This window comes from Malaclemys terrapin, chromosome 19 (genome assembly GCF_027887155.1).
Source record: "Malaclemys terrapin pileata isolate rMalTer1 chromosome 19, rMalTer1.hap1, whole genome shotgun sequence".
Lineage (NCBI taxonomy): Eukaryota > Metazoa > Chordata > Testudines > Emydidae > Malaclemys > Malaclemys terrapin.
Window position 1 is genome coordinate 4,688,497 of NC_071523.1, and position 14,040 is coordinate 4,702,536.

Genomic DNA, 14,040 nt, shown 5'->3' on the forward strand with positions numbered 1-14,040 from the left:
AAGCCAGGATAATGCATCATGAAAGTGTACTTTGTTCATTTATTTTGACAATTGCAGCTTCATTTTAATTATTTATGATTCTACTTTGTTATGTTCTGTAGCCAAGCTGGTCAAAGTAACAAAGTCTTAGCACTGCCTGTTACTGGAGACCTGGGGGCAGCAGGCTGTCGGGAAGTCTTTGTGGAGGTACGGTAAGAACCCACACAGGGGACGAGTGAGGTGCTCTGCACCTCGTATGTTGGGGAACACCTTGCTGCTCTCGAACGCCCTTTCTCAGGATTGTTTAGTGAGTTGCTTTTACATCACAACATAGTTAAAAGGCTGGGCCTAGTAAAAGCCCCTTTGAATGTGAGTCTGTCTTTCATGTGGAAACAGACTTGGAGAGATAGTGATGGGGGTGTGATGGGATCCTCGGGATACAACCTTGAACTGGGGTACCACTGTGCCCCCTTAGCGCTCCAGCCTGGGCTGTCTCTCACAGTGCTTTGCTAGTGACAGCCAACAAACCCCTCCAGGTGCTGTGATCACTCAGCACAACAGCATGTGGAGCCCCACACCCAGCTAGATTGCATGAATGCTCCCTGAGCCACTCACAAATCACACAGGGAAAGGCACCAGCCAGTTTCCCCCATCTCCCCAGCCATGCACCCCAGACCAGTGTATGGTTATTACCCGTCCGCCCCTCCCTCAATGCGGAGAGGACACGCACCAGCCTTTGTAACTGAGCTGAGATTTCCCAAGCACTTCAACCAAAACACACTGTTTTCGGTAAAATATAAAACAGGTTTATTAACTACAGAAAGATCGATTTGAGTGATTATAAGTGGGAGACATAAAGGGTCAGAGCTAGTGACCAAAGAAAATAAAAGGTAACTGCAAAATCTAAAGCTTAAACCTTATTAGACTAAACAGTATTTGGATCGAGCAGTTTGCTCACCCCCCTGGATGTTACAGTTCTTAATACACAGGCTTCTCCCTTAAGCCTGGACCAGTCTCCTCGGTTGAAGTCTTTTGTCTTTCCAATGTTCTTATTGCTTCCAGCGTAGGTGGGGGAGGAGAAAGGTAAAAGCATGATGCCCTTGTCCCCTATTTTATAATCTTAGTCCATGTGCCTAGAAGACGCTTACCCAGACATGCCCTGGGGGGCTTTGCTGAGTCATAGCGTTGAGCAATTCCCCCGGTGTGGTCTTGTGCAACTGAGTCACAGAACTGAGAAGTCCCCATTGTGTGGTGCTTGTGCAATTGTCATTGAATTGCAAACCCCTTGATTCCACCTCCCCTGCTGATTAATGGTGGATTAACCCCCTCCTGGGAGAATCTCAACCTTACAGCCTATGTCAGGAACAACCATATAGCAAAATCTCAGAACTGCATACACACTGATGCTATTCGGGTTTCAGCAGATCATGACCTTTCGTATGATATCTTACCTGGCCTGCTTTGTATGAAATATCACAACCATCTAGGAATGATGAATATGGGGGTTACAGGGCGCTATTTTGAGGTACAGGGGGTGTTACCTCATTACCTTTTCTGAGGATTCAAAGCCTGGTGCTACAGCTGTGGGGAATTCATTCTCTTGGCCATTCTCACTGGGTCTCTCTCTCCCCGGCCCTGACGTAGCTGAGACTGGTTTTTCATCAGTTGTGCGCACTGGGATTATGCCTAATTTACATCTGTGTGAGAGCAGAATCCAGCCACGTGTCTGGGGGGCTTATTGGGAGGGGTAGCAGCACCGTGCTGTTGAGTGAAGAGGAATGCATTTGCCTCTGCTTTGCTTGTGAGCCCAGCCCCAGGTGCCAGAGAATCTCACGTGACGTGGAAATGGGGAAAGAATCTGTAGCTACATCATTCCTAGCAGGCTACATGTCAAGCCGTGTTGGCCATCAAGGGCAATCTCACTGTGATCAGCTGGTGGGCCAGTCTGAGCCGGAGCTGGAGGGATCTGTCGGACGCAGGAGAACTAGTGGGTCTGCATGTGTGTCATTTCCAGGAGGACTGTGATGGGGCGCAAGAGTCACTGTTACACATGTGTCTGGTCAGTTTGCGCTTTATGCTCAGGCTGATGGATGAACCTCTCGCACTCGCATCTGCTGCCTGCAGACCCAGCACCCTAACAGCAGAGAGCGGGGATAGCTCATTGGTTTGAGCATTGGCCTGCTAAACCCAGGGTTGTGAGTTCAATCTTTGAGGGGGGCCACTTAGGGATCTGGGGCAAAAATCAGTACTTGGTCCTGCTTGTGAAGGCAGGGGGGCTGGACTTGATGACTTTTCAGGGTCCCTTCCAGTTCTAGGAGATAGGGAGACATGCACTTCCAGCATGTCCCTGGGCCCCAGGCATGACAAATATTGGGGGTGGAAAATGGATTTTTGCATGTTCTTGATGCAATGGCTTCTTTGCTGGGAGACATGGCAGGTTTTGCTCAAACAAGAGTTCATTTTGCCTGAGAATTAGGGCCTATTTCACTTGAAAATAATTCAGATCCCCACCTGAAATATTGCACTGAACTGCTCCCAATTTCAAACTCGTAACAAAGTGCAAAAATCTCAAGCCCTGAATAACTTTCCGTGTTCACAGGAATATTTCCTCTCCTCTCAGACGCTAGGAATTGCAAGGGGCTGGCCCTGGGAGCTGTACAGACCAGTGGCCAGTGCTGGAACTGAAAGCGATGGCTACGACAGAGTAATGTTACTGACCTGCCCGCTCCAGCGTCAAGTGCCATCTTCTCTGTGCAGTTGACTTACAGTTCTCTCTTCTCCCTCTCTTCCAGCCCCTTCTGCTGTGTCCATCATGCACCAGGTCAGCCGGACGGTGGACAGCATTACCTTATCGTGGTCTCAACCTGACCAGCCCAACGGAGTCATCCTGGATTATGAGCTGCAATACTTTGAGAAGGTATCAGCAGAGCCTGGGGCCGCCCACTGTTAATGTGGGCATGGGGAGAGGCGGCTCAGACCTTTGCCAGCCTTGGGGGAGATGCTTTGGGGGACTGACCATCACAGCCAGAGATGGCATGAGCCCCGGGGGTATGTGACGGCACAACAGGTGTCAGATGCAATTGAAGAGAATAACAGACGGGCACCGAGGCTGACAGAGTCAGTCTGGCGGTGTGTATTAACCCTTCGGATCCCAGGGAATGAATGTGTAGGGCAGGACACGCTGTAGTCTCCATGCGGCTAGCTCGGGTTGGGCGATATAGCTGGGTTTGAAAGGGAATGAGGAGTCACTGAGGAGGAGTTCTTGAGGCCGTGAGAGGAGTGTCCCAACCTTCAATAATCAAGAGCCAGTGGCTATCAGCGCCATTGCAGGCTGGCCCTTCCCTCCAGTTTGCTAAAGCCGAGGTCCCAGGGACTTGTTAGTCCCTTTCCCTGGAGCAGGAACTGTGCTGGCTGGAACCTCGCCAATTGATACACTAGTATCTTGGGGCCAAATTCCTGCTTGCTGGAACTCCACGGAGTCAATGGTTTTACACCAGGGATGAATTTAGCTTCCAGTGCCAGTCCTAAGGGCTTCTCTGCATGAGCATTGTTTGCACCAGTGCAGCTGAACCAGTGCAGCCTCCAGTGTGCATGTGTTGCACGGGCAAAAGCTGGGCTTGCACTCCCCCGTGTGTACGCACAAAGCTGGGCTTGCACTCCCCCGTGTGTACGCACAAAGCTGGGCTTGCACTCCCCCGTGTATACGCACAAAGCTGGGCTTGCACTCCCCCGTGTGTACGCACAAAGCTGGGCTTGCACTCCCCCGTGTATACGCACAAAGCTGGGCTTGCACTCCCCCGTGTGTACACACAAAGCTGGGCTTGCACTCCCCCGTGTGTACGCACAAAGCTGGGCTTGCACTCCCCCGTGTATACGCGTTGTACAAGTACGAAGCTGGGCTTGCACTTCACAATGTATCTCTGTAGGAAGCAGGGCTGGCACTCCCCAATGTGTATGTGTTGCTCCTGTAGGAAACTGGTCTTGCACTCCCCCGTGTGACTTTTCCGAGGATAGAACTGGGATAAGTGGTGCTGGTGCAAGCTCCACTTTACACGAGTGCAGTGCATCTGTGCTGGGGGTCTACACTGATGCAGCTACCCCAGTGCAATGCCCTCTGGGACGGGAGCTGATGTGAGAGGTTGGAAGAGATCCAGGTGGAATGGCCCTTCTGAGTGAGAATCCGTCCCTCTCCAAAACACGCCCCATTGCAGGTGCCACCAGCCCAGCCAGAGAAGAGAAGAGGGATTGTGTGTTATTCAGTGGAACTCACCCTGCACAACAGGAGGAAGTTCACGGGCCAGGACTGTAACTTCCTTGGCATGGTGGGGAGGTGTCCAACGGGCTGGCTTTGTGCTGCCAAGGCCTGCCGTGCTGGGGGTCTGTACAGGGTCACAGGAGAAGGCCCAGCCTCAGTGAGTGGTGCTGAGGCTCTGGCAGGATGGACCCAGCTGGGAGCGGGAAGTGGGGGGCAGGAGCCTTCTCCTCCCAGGAGCACATCTCTGCCGCAAACTACACATTAAAAAATAAACTCAAAAAATCCCCACCTAATTAAAACACTTTATGATTTAAATGAAACAGAAAATATTTTCCCAGCAGCTGCCCGAGGAAATGATTAATCCCCGTTGCTCCCTGCCCGTGACCTATTTTCTCAGCACCAGGAGCCAGAGGGAGAGGGGGGAGGGGAGAGCCGCTTTGTAAGCTGTAAAATAGGTCCTGACCTATATTGGATAAATCAGAGCCATTTACTTGACCCCTGGAAATGATCCCAGAGAACAGAGCGAGTTGGAGGGGGAGATAACCAGACAGATCCAGAGAGGGGTCCCAGCCCAGAGACACGCTAAGCAGCAACAGAAGCTCTCGGGGAGTTTATTCGCTCGTTCTCTCTCTCTCTCGGTGGGGGGGTAAAGCCAAAGCTGTGTCCTACGCCCCTGTCCGCTGGACTGTGGCTGGCTGCTGGAGGAGACTGCGCTCCTCCTTGCTCTTAGAGATTATTGCATAAGAGGCAAATGGTCTTGCTGACAAATGGCACAAATAATGCCAAGATGTAATGGTTCATACAGCTTACAATGCAAATGGCGCTGGGGCCCTGCAGAGGAGGCTGGGTTGGAATTTGCTGCCACGTTAGCAGTGGGCAGAAGGGAATATTCTAACCCCAGCCCTCCTTTGCCTTGCAGAGGGAGGGGCTGGTGCCGATGCTACAGTGACACTTTGGGCTTGTTTTGACATTTGGACAAGTTGGTCCTTGTCCTGGCCACTGTCAGCTCTCCACCCTCCAGAAGGTGGGAATGAGCAACAGGGGAGGAATCACTTGATGATTCCCTGTTCTGTTCATTCCCTCTGGGCCACCTGGCATTGGCCACTGTCGGAAGACAGGAGACTGGGCTAGATGGACCACTGATCTGACCCAGTACGGCCGTTCTTATGGTCTTATGTTCACCTTGCTCTGATTCGTCCCCAAAACTGAAACAAGTGTATCTGCTTTTCATTGTGAAATGACTTTTCATTTCAAAATTGATTTTATTCTAATTTGAATGCAGTACAAAATGAAAATGTCACAATTGGAATGAAAAACTTGGATTTTATCACAGCACAATGTTTTCAATTGACCCAAAAAAAGGGTTTTTTTCCTAAATTTAGTTTCAGAGAAAATTGTAGATGTTGTTGGTTTTGTTCCAGTTCGGAATGAAACCAGTTTCAGAATGTCAGTATCTCCCGCAGAGCAGAAATTCTGAGCTTCAAATAGCTCCAGTTGTCATTAAAACCATCATGTGGGTCCAAACTATGATTTTCATCCCTTGTAACTAGGCCAGACCCAGAAAAACCCCTTTGCTCCCTAAGGGATCTCTCCTTGCTAGATTTCAGCTCCCGACCCCAAGCGGCTTAGACGCCAGAGCTGTTTAAAAGTGGCAACTTTGTTCTCATCACGGAAAAAGTGCGCTCGCTCCACTTGAAAACCCAGAATTGTCTGCTCAAAGTTTCCAAACAAATTCACTCCTGGGTAGTAACCAGCCCTGGAGAATTTCAGCCCCAAAGGTTGTGAGCACTTGAAAAATGGGGGGTTCCAGTGGAAAAGCGTAGGGCCCCTTAATAGACAGACTCTGGACTCATTAGGGAGTTAAGAGAAGCAGAGGCCAGAAAGCCTTTCTCCAAACCGTGCTGGCGTTTGGTGCAGGTTATTTTGCATTTCCTGTCAGTGTCACACAGGGAAAGGACAAAGAATAATGGAAGAACAGTTGGGCTCGGCATGCACAGGAAGATGTTTGGTGGCCAGCTGTCAGCCCTGTACGGACACCTCTGTAGGTGTGTCTGCGCTGCCCTCCGGGGATGTGATTGCAGCTCTCCCAGCTAGCTGGAATCCACTGGCACAGGTAGCAAAGCAGTGAAGCCCAGGCTAGCTGCACAAGGAATTCTCAGGGGTCCAGGAGGGCTCGTCCAGCCCCTATTGCAGCCAGTGCCGCTGTGGCTTCACTGCTGGCAAGATTCAAACAAGCCCAGCTTTGCGCTGTCGGCATACCGTGTGCACGTGGAGTGGTAAGACCAGGCTGCAGAAGCGAGACTGAGAGGAGGGGGCTGGGCGGGATGGGAGCGCTGGGCCCAGGGCTGTGAGAGCGGAGGTGCAGTCCGTTTGTTCGCTGAGGGAGGGGAGCACTGGGAAGGGCAGGGAGCCCTGTTGTAATCCCAACATCCCCAGAGCTGGGGAAGTCCAGACTCAGGGGGTAGTGGGGCCTGCCCCAGCCTGTGACACATGAGGCTTCTTGAGAACCACATCTCCCCCGAGCCAAGGCTGGAAAGAAACGAGGAGGCATTTCTAAGTCATTCCATGTTACCTGGGCAGCTCTGGAGCGGGGCTGGGCTGGGGAAAACCGGGTAAACTCGTCAAGTGCTTGTTGCAAAAGGTGATGGACAAAACACTGACATTGGGCCAGTTCCAGCCCCCATTGTGTGGGGGGTGGAGGTGAGGTGGCCCTAGATCCAGCCCGCGATTCCACGGTGCTGCCCACGTTTCAAAGCCTGCAGCATCAGACAGAGGACACTGCCCTAAGTAATGGCCTAGCTGGCCCTGCTTGGGGCTTGGAGCTGACGATTCTTCCTTACTTGTCTGCTGGACCGATTCCTCCTAGGAAGAATGTTCTTCATCCCCTACCAAGTGAGCTGGTCTAGCTCCTCCTTGCAGGCTGACAATCCCGCCCCCAGATTGTTAGGATCCCACCCTCTGTGCAGCGCAGTGCCCTGAACTGCCTGAAGGCACCACTCCTGGACTGACCAATGGAAAGCAGGTTCAAGAGGGAGGATTTTGCCTCTGGACTGGGAGGTTTGATGCTCTTTCCTTGCAGACCAGGTGCCTGTTGAGGCTGTGAGTGGCTTCTGCCCAGCACCCAGATGTCTCGCAGGAGGCGCTCAGAGCACCTGATTCAATATTCTTGTAAAGCAGCTCGCCTTGCAGGTGCAGGCTGGTTGGCTGCTCCATTTCCTTAAGGGGCAGATTAACTTGGCAATTGCAACATTTTCATTTGGGCCTCGCTGGCAGGTTTTGATGATCAAAGGGACCTGCCTCTCCAGTGTATTTATAACCCCCAAACCAATCCCAGCGCCACAGTGGAACAAAGGAGAAGCGCATATTCGTGGAGATTAGCACACCCCTCACAATGCCCTAAAGGCCCAGTTACCCCAGGTTACCTCCACCGCACTGGTCGTGCACCTCCTGGGAGTGGAAAGGTTCAGTGCTACAGTCCTCAATCCTCCATTAGTAAACAACATGTCCTAGGAGAGCCCCGCCCGGGTTATAACAGCCGGTACCTTATTGGAAGATTGTTACCACGTCCCTGGTTAATCTTCCTTTCTCAGGACTAGACATGCCCAGAATCTTCCCTCCTAGGCCAGGCTTTCTACACCTGGTCCATATCTGCCTTAAAATGTGGTGCCCAGAACTGGACACGACTCCAGCTGAGGCCTCACCAGTGCTGACTAGAGTGGGACAGTTGTCTCCTGTATCTGACATACATCGCTCCTGTTAATACACCCCAGCGTGATAGTCGCCTTTTTAGCAACTGCGTCAGACTGTTAACTCCTAGTTTGTGGTCCATTATAATCCCCAGATCCTTTCCAGCAGCACCACTGCCTAGCCAGCTACTCCCCGGTTTGGAGCTGGCGTTTGATTTTTCCTTCCTACGTGAAGTACTGTGCACGTGTCTTTATAAAATTTCATCCTGTTGATTTCAGATCAATTCTCCGATTTGCCATGGTTGTTTTGATTTCTAATCCTGTCCTCCAAAGTGCTTGCAACCCCTCCCAGCATGGTGTCATCCACAGATTTTATAAGCATCCTCTCCCTCCGTTACTCAAGTCATTAATGAAAATATTGAGTAGCACGAGACCCAGTACAGATCCCTGTAGGACCCAACAAGAAACATCCTCCCAGATCCCACATGGAGGGGTTGGGGGTGGGAGTGGGTCGGATGTGGAGGGAAGGGGATGGGAGTGGGTAAGATGGGAACGGGGTGGAGACAGGGAGTGGGTAGGCCGTGGAAGGGATGGAGATGGGAACATAAGTGCAGAGAAGGGCGACCCTTCACATTTGTACGGAATGAAAAGCATGGTTCATTCACAGCAGAAGAGTCATTATCTCCATCCAAATTCAGCTTTTGCTACAGGTGGGTCCCCCATGCAACAGGCAATTTCCATTTCTATACCAAGTGGGACCCTGGTGCAAACCCCCGGAGCGGGAGACCTGCAGAAGCAGAGACTTCATTGCTCCCCTATAGGGGAATGGGAAAACTGAAGGGGTTTAAATGGGAACCTGCCTAAGGGCTAGAGCCATACAGTTGGCGTCTGTGTAACCCCTCAGCTGGCCCCACTCCAGCAGGAGACTGCCGGGGCCTTGTGCAGGCACTAATGGCCATTGTGCTCTTCACAGCATCGTGTATGTCTTGGTATTCGCACTCTTCAGCACTGCGGGGTTTGCTTCCTCACTAAGCAGGCTATATTCCACTGGGGTGTTTTGGTAGGGTTGCTTATAAGTTCTAGGGGCTAATGGGGAAAAGGAAGAGAAACCAAAGGTGTGGGCGGGGGGGCAGATGGCCTGACTGCAGAAGCATGGACTTTGCAGTACCATATTTGCCCCCCAGATCTCCCCTTCACAGCGACACTGAGCTCAGGCTGCCCTCCCACCCATCCGTAGAGGGACCAGCATTTAGATGTTTGTTTCTCTTGTCGTTCACTCAGGGCCAGTGCTACCATTAAGGCGAACTAGGCGGTTGCCTAGGGCGCCAAGATTTGGGGGCGCCAAAAAGCGGTGCCCCCAATCGTTTTTTTACAGCGTTCCTCCCCGAGCGCGCGGTCGCCGCTCCACTTCTCCCGCCTCCCAGGCTTGCAGCGCCAATCAGCTGTTTGGCGCCGCAAGCCTGGGAGGAGAATTAGAGCGGGGGCGGCGTGCTCGGGGAGGAGGCGGAGCAGAGGTGAGCTGGGGTGGGGAGGTGCCGCACGGCTCCCCGGACTGGGGGGGGTGGGGAGCTGCCGCGGGGGGGGAAAGGGGGCGCCTCAGGGCGGGGGGGGAGCTGCCACAGGGCTGGGGGGGGCGCAAAGTGGAAGTTTCACCTAGGGCGCGAAACTTCCTTGCACCGGCCCTGCGTTCACTCAACCAATCCCTCCAACAGAGCTCTCCTGATCCCCAGGTATTGAACAGCGTGCTGGGAGCTGTCGCTTTGCACCGTTTGCCAAGGTTCGCTGCTGTCCGCAGAAGCGAGGAGCTGCTGCACTCAAGCACCGCTTAGCCCCATGTCTTCCCCAGTCACTGAGTTGTTGCCCCCCCAGAGGACCCCCGTGCAGATGCTCCCTTCTCTCTGGAGCCCTGGTGGCAGCTGTCCTGGGTGCAGCGAATGCAAAACTCCTCATGCCAAGAGGGGCCAGGGCCTGGGCTCGGCTCTCTAACAGCAGGTGTCGTTTCCTTGGCAGGATCTGAGTGAATTCAATGCCACAGCAGTGAAGAGCCCCACCAACACCATGACTGTGCAGAACCTCAAAGCCGGCACCATCTATGTCTTCCAGGTGCGGGCACGCACCGTGGCCGGCTACGGCCGCTACAGTGGCAAGATGTACTTCCAGACCATGACCGAAGGTGAGACAGGCAGGCAGGTCCCTCTGCGTAAAGGGGCAGAGACCAGGATCAGGGTTTTAGCAGGGTGGGCTGGTGCCTTCTGCTGCAGGGCTGTGAATTCCCCCACCCACCCTACCTGGCAGGGCTCAGGTGAGCAGACAAAGAGGGGTGGGCACAGAGGTTCTCCATGGGTTCCCACCAATCTGGGACGCGCAAAGGATTCTTTATTCCCCCCTCACCCATAGCCAGGGATGGGGCAGAAGACTCACGTTCCCTCTCCCCCCTGCACTTTGGGGAGCTGCATCCCCCACCCACGTGTGAGCTTGACACCTGCGGGGGGTCTCACTGCGCAGTAACGGGTTCCCTCCATCCTGTGTGCCAGCTGAGTACCAAACCAGCGTCCAGGAGAAGCTGCCGCTCATCATCGGCTCCTCCGCAGCGGGTCTGGTGTTCCTCATTGCCGTGGTCATCATCATCATTGTGTGCAACAGGTGGGTTACCGGTGAGCGCGCCACGCGCTGTCCAGGGACAGCCCCACCACACTTGGCCTGGCACAGCCCACGCTGCTCTGTCTGGGGTGGTGGGAGAGGTGAAGGGTGACAGGGCATGTGGGGTGGGGGAGGCGAGAGGCAGAGGGCAGATGGGGGTGGGGGAACTAAGGGGAGAGGCCAGGTGAGGGTGGAGGTGAGGGCAGAGGGCAGGCGGGGATGGGGGAGGTGAAAGAAGAGGACAGGTGGAAGTGGGGGAAGTGAGGGGAGAGGGCAGATGTGGGGGGAGGGCAGATGGGGACGAGGGGCAGAGAAGGTAGAGGTTATTGGGACTGTGTGGGCACGGTGGGACGGTGCTGACATGCCCCATGCTTGGAGCACCCTGCCCTGCTGTGCCCGTCCCTTTCCTGACCCTCTCAGTGCTCGCTTTCCTTTCAGAAGACGGGGCTTCGAGCGAGCCGACTCCGAGTACACTGACAAGCTGCAGCACTATACCAGTGGCCACAGTACGTACCGCGCACCCGTGCCTGGCCTGGGGGTCCATTCCTTCTTCGGTTCGTTCTCTCATTCCCTCTTTCCCTGTGTAGAGTGTGAAAAACCCACTGGGCCCAGCCAGGCTCCGGGCCCTTAGTCTGAAAAGGAAGGCCCCCCGGTGGTGGCTAGTCTTGTTGGAAACACCCTCACCTCCCTCCTGGTCAGTTACGTGGGAAATGGGGCACCATGGAGCCAGGGGGTCACTTTAAGGAGCCATTTGGGGAGTCTTCACCAGGAACCCGACTTTTTGATTTAGGGGCCAAACTTAATCTGGAATTTATTTGACAACTTTATGGTTCATAGCATGAAATTAATGTCTCAGCATGCTCTGTGTTCTCTAGAATCCCACCCCATCTAGAGCATCCTCTAGAACCTCTGATCTCCTCAGAGAGCATCCTCTAGAACCCCACCCTCACCCAATTGTAGACCCCCACACACCACCTCACTGCGCGTCCTCTAGAACCCCGCCCCGCTTCACTGAGTGTCCTATAGAACCCCACCCCACCTCGCTGTGCATCCTCTAGAACCCCACCCTGCTTCACTGTGTGCCCTCTAGAACCCCATTCACTACCTTGCTGTGCATCCTTTAGGGCTAGAATGGGCAAACTACAGCCCATTGGCCGGATGTGGCCTGCGAGACGTTTTAAGCTGGCCCGCGAGCTCCTTCTGGGGAGCGGGGTCTGGGACTTGCGCTGCTCCAGCCGGGGCGCAGGGTCAGGGCCGCTCCACGCAGCTCCTGGAAGCTGCGGCATGGCCCTGCTCTGGCTCCTACATGCTCCAGTGGGAGCTGCAGGGGTGGTGCCTGTGGATGTGGCAGTGTGCAGAGCCACCTGGCCGCGCCTCTGCATAGGAGCCGGAGAAGGGACATGCCACTGCTTCCAGGAGCCGCTTGAGGTAAGCGCCACTTTTGGAGCCTGTACCCCTGAGCCTCTCCCCACTCCCCAACCCCCTGCCCCAGCCCTGATCCCCCTCCCACTCTCCAAACCCCTCGGTCCCAGCCCAGAGCACCCTCCTACACCCCAAACTCCTCATCCCCAGAGTCCGCACCCCCATCCAGAGCCATCACCCCCTCCCGCACCCCAACCCCAATTTTGTGAGCATTCATGACCCGCCATACAATTTCTATTCCCCGATGTGGCCCTCGGGCCAAAAAGTTTGCCCACCCCTGCTCTAGGGGGAAAGGAATAAACTACACCAATATAAGGCATCTTTTTACCGGTATAATTGTGCCCACCCAGGGATTGTACCAGTACACCAGTTAAAAATTACACCCCTGACAACAGGGCTATGTCCACATAACTTTCTAGTGTTGACCCGGCCTTATAAGGTGTACAAAACTGCATTCACATTTCCAGCTAGCCGCTAGCAAAGATTGTCCCATCTCACGGCTCAGCTGGCCTTAATGTCAGCACAGCCATTGAATGAGCTCTAATATTGTTGTTGTTATTGTGCTGTTGTAACTGTGGTTGTCACTTGGCCGACTGCTAAGAGCCCCAGACGCTGCTCAGTGTCCCAGCCGTGCCGCCCTAGCGGCGAGTGTGGCTTTGTTTGATGTGTCAGAAACCCCTGAAGCGCCATACAGCCTTTGAACCCCCTCGGCTCGCACTCTGGAGAGAACGGCCTTCCTCTTATCCTGGCTCGCTGCCGGTTCCCATCCACTGACACGTCCCCAGGACTGGCACTTCTGGCTCTGGTGCGCTCATGAAGCTCACGGACCCCACTGCACGCTCTGCTCCAAGGCTTGGCTCCCAAGAGCAGCCCAAGTTCTGTGGCAGGCTAGGATACGGCTGGGGAAAGGCTCTGGTGGGCAGAGCCAAGTCTCTGGTAACAAGCGGGAAGCACGGTGCTCAGTGCCGCCTTCCCAGCCCCCAGCCATGAGGCCAATGTGCAGTGGGGCAGTCAAAGCTAGTGGTGAGTTCCAGACCGGCTCCCGCCTGCGTGTTCGGCTCCATCTGGCAGGGGGAACTTGGCTCTTGCAGCTGCTGTAGTGTCTTCAGCCTCCAGGCCTGGCTGTGTCTGGGTCACCAGTGTTGGGTCCCTCCCCCTCTGGGTACAGTTATCTGTGGGGAGGCAGTGTGGGCAGGGCACCAGCGTGGATTCTCCATCTCCCTGGCTCTGCCACTGATTTGCTGTGTGGCCTTCAGTCAGTCACTTAGACCAGCATTTTCATAGGTGGGGGTGTAAGGTTGGGAGCCCAAGTGCATACTGACATGACAACATAAAAGTGCCCAGCTTGTCCTAGGTGCTAGGCATCTCTAGCTCCCCCCGCCTGAGTTACTGGAGGTTTGCCCAGGGGGGCTGAGAGCAGAATCTGGCAGCTTTCCGTCTCAGGCTGGTCTGCTGGCCAACATCTGGATTCCCCCATATTAAACTCCAAAATGACAGTGCTCCGGGGGGGGTTGGATCCCGGGCTCAGGTTCTGTGGTCACTGCGATGGCTGTCTCGCTGTAGCACAGTTGGGCCTGAGGTCCCTAATACCTGAACCCTGAGGGTGCGCTGGGCAGACGGAGGCAGGCTGTGAAGTGCTGTTGCTCTCTTTGGGGAAGCCAGGGGGTTGGCTCAGGGTGTGTCTGCTGCTCGAGCTGCAGGAGCGTCTATTGTGGAGGAATTGTACTTAACCGTTTTCGTTGTTTGCAAGTAGCTCCTTTGGCCTAGGACCCAGGCTCCTCCGTGGCTGATGAGCCCCTGTGTTCAGGAGGGGCCTGCTGACGGGGTTCTGTGCTCGGCCAGCGAGAAGCTCTGCTTGGATTGTGCGCTTCCCATGAATGCCACATGCTTCTCCACATGCCTCTCTCCTGCACATGCTCCCGCTGTCTGCAGGGTTCAGAGCCTGCCCCTTGCTGCAGCAGCATCTCTCTCTTGCACACACGCACTCATGCACACAGACCCAGGTACACATGCATGCACACAGACCCGGGTACACACGCACGCACACAGACCCGGGTA

The 14,040-nt window shown here is 54.4% G+C and overlaps 1 protein-coding gene across 4 annotated transcripts in view; it reads left to right on the forward strand.

Moving 5' to 3' along the window:
* EPHB2 (EPH receptor B2) overlaps positions 1–14,040 on the forward strand; it is a 241,178-nt gene that overhangs the window by 196,189 nt on the left and 30,949 nt on the right. The window contains exons 6-9 of one of the 4 annotated variants that reach the window (XM_054009140.1): positions 2,772–2,896; positions 9,931–10,093; positions 10,455–10,563; positions 11,002–11,114. In XM_054009140.1, coding sequence (XP_053865115.1) covers positions 2,772–2,896; positions 9,931–10,093; positions 10,455–10,563; positions 11,002–11,114 — 510 coding nt within the window. Of the gene's footprint in view, positions 1–2,771; positions 2,897–9,930; positions 10,094–10,454; positions 10,564–10,998; positions 11,115–14,040 lie in introns of all 4 variants that reach the window. The other 3 variants (XM_054009139.1, XM_054009142.1, XM_054009141.1) reach the window with 3 other exon arrangements.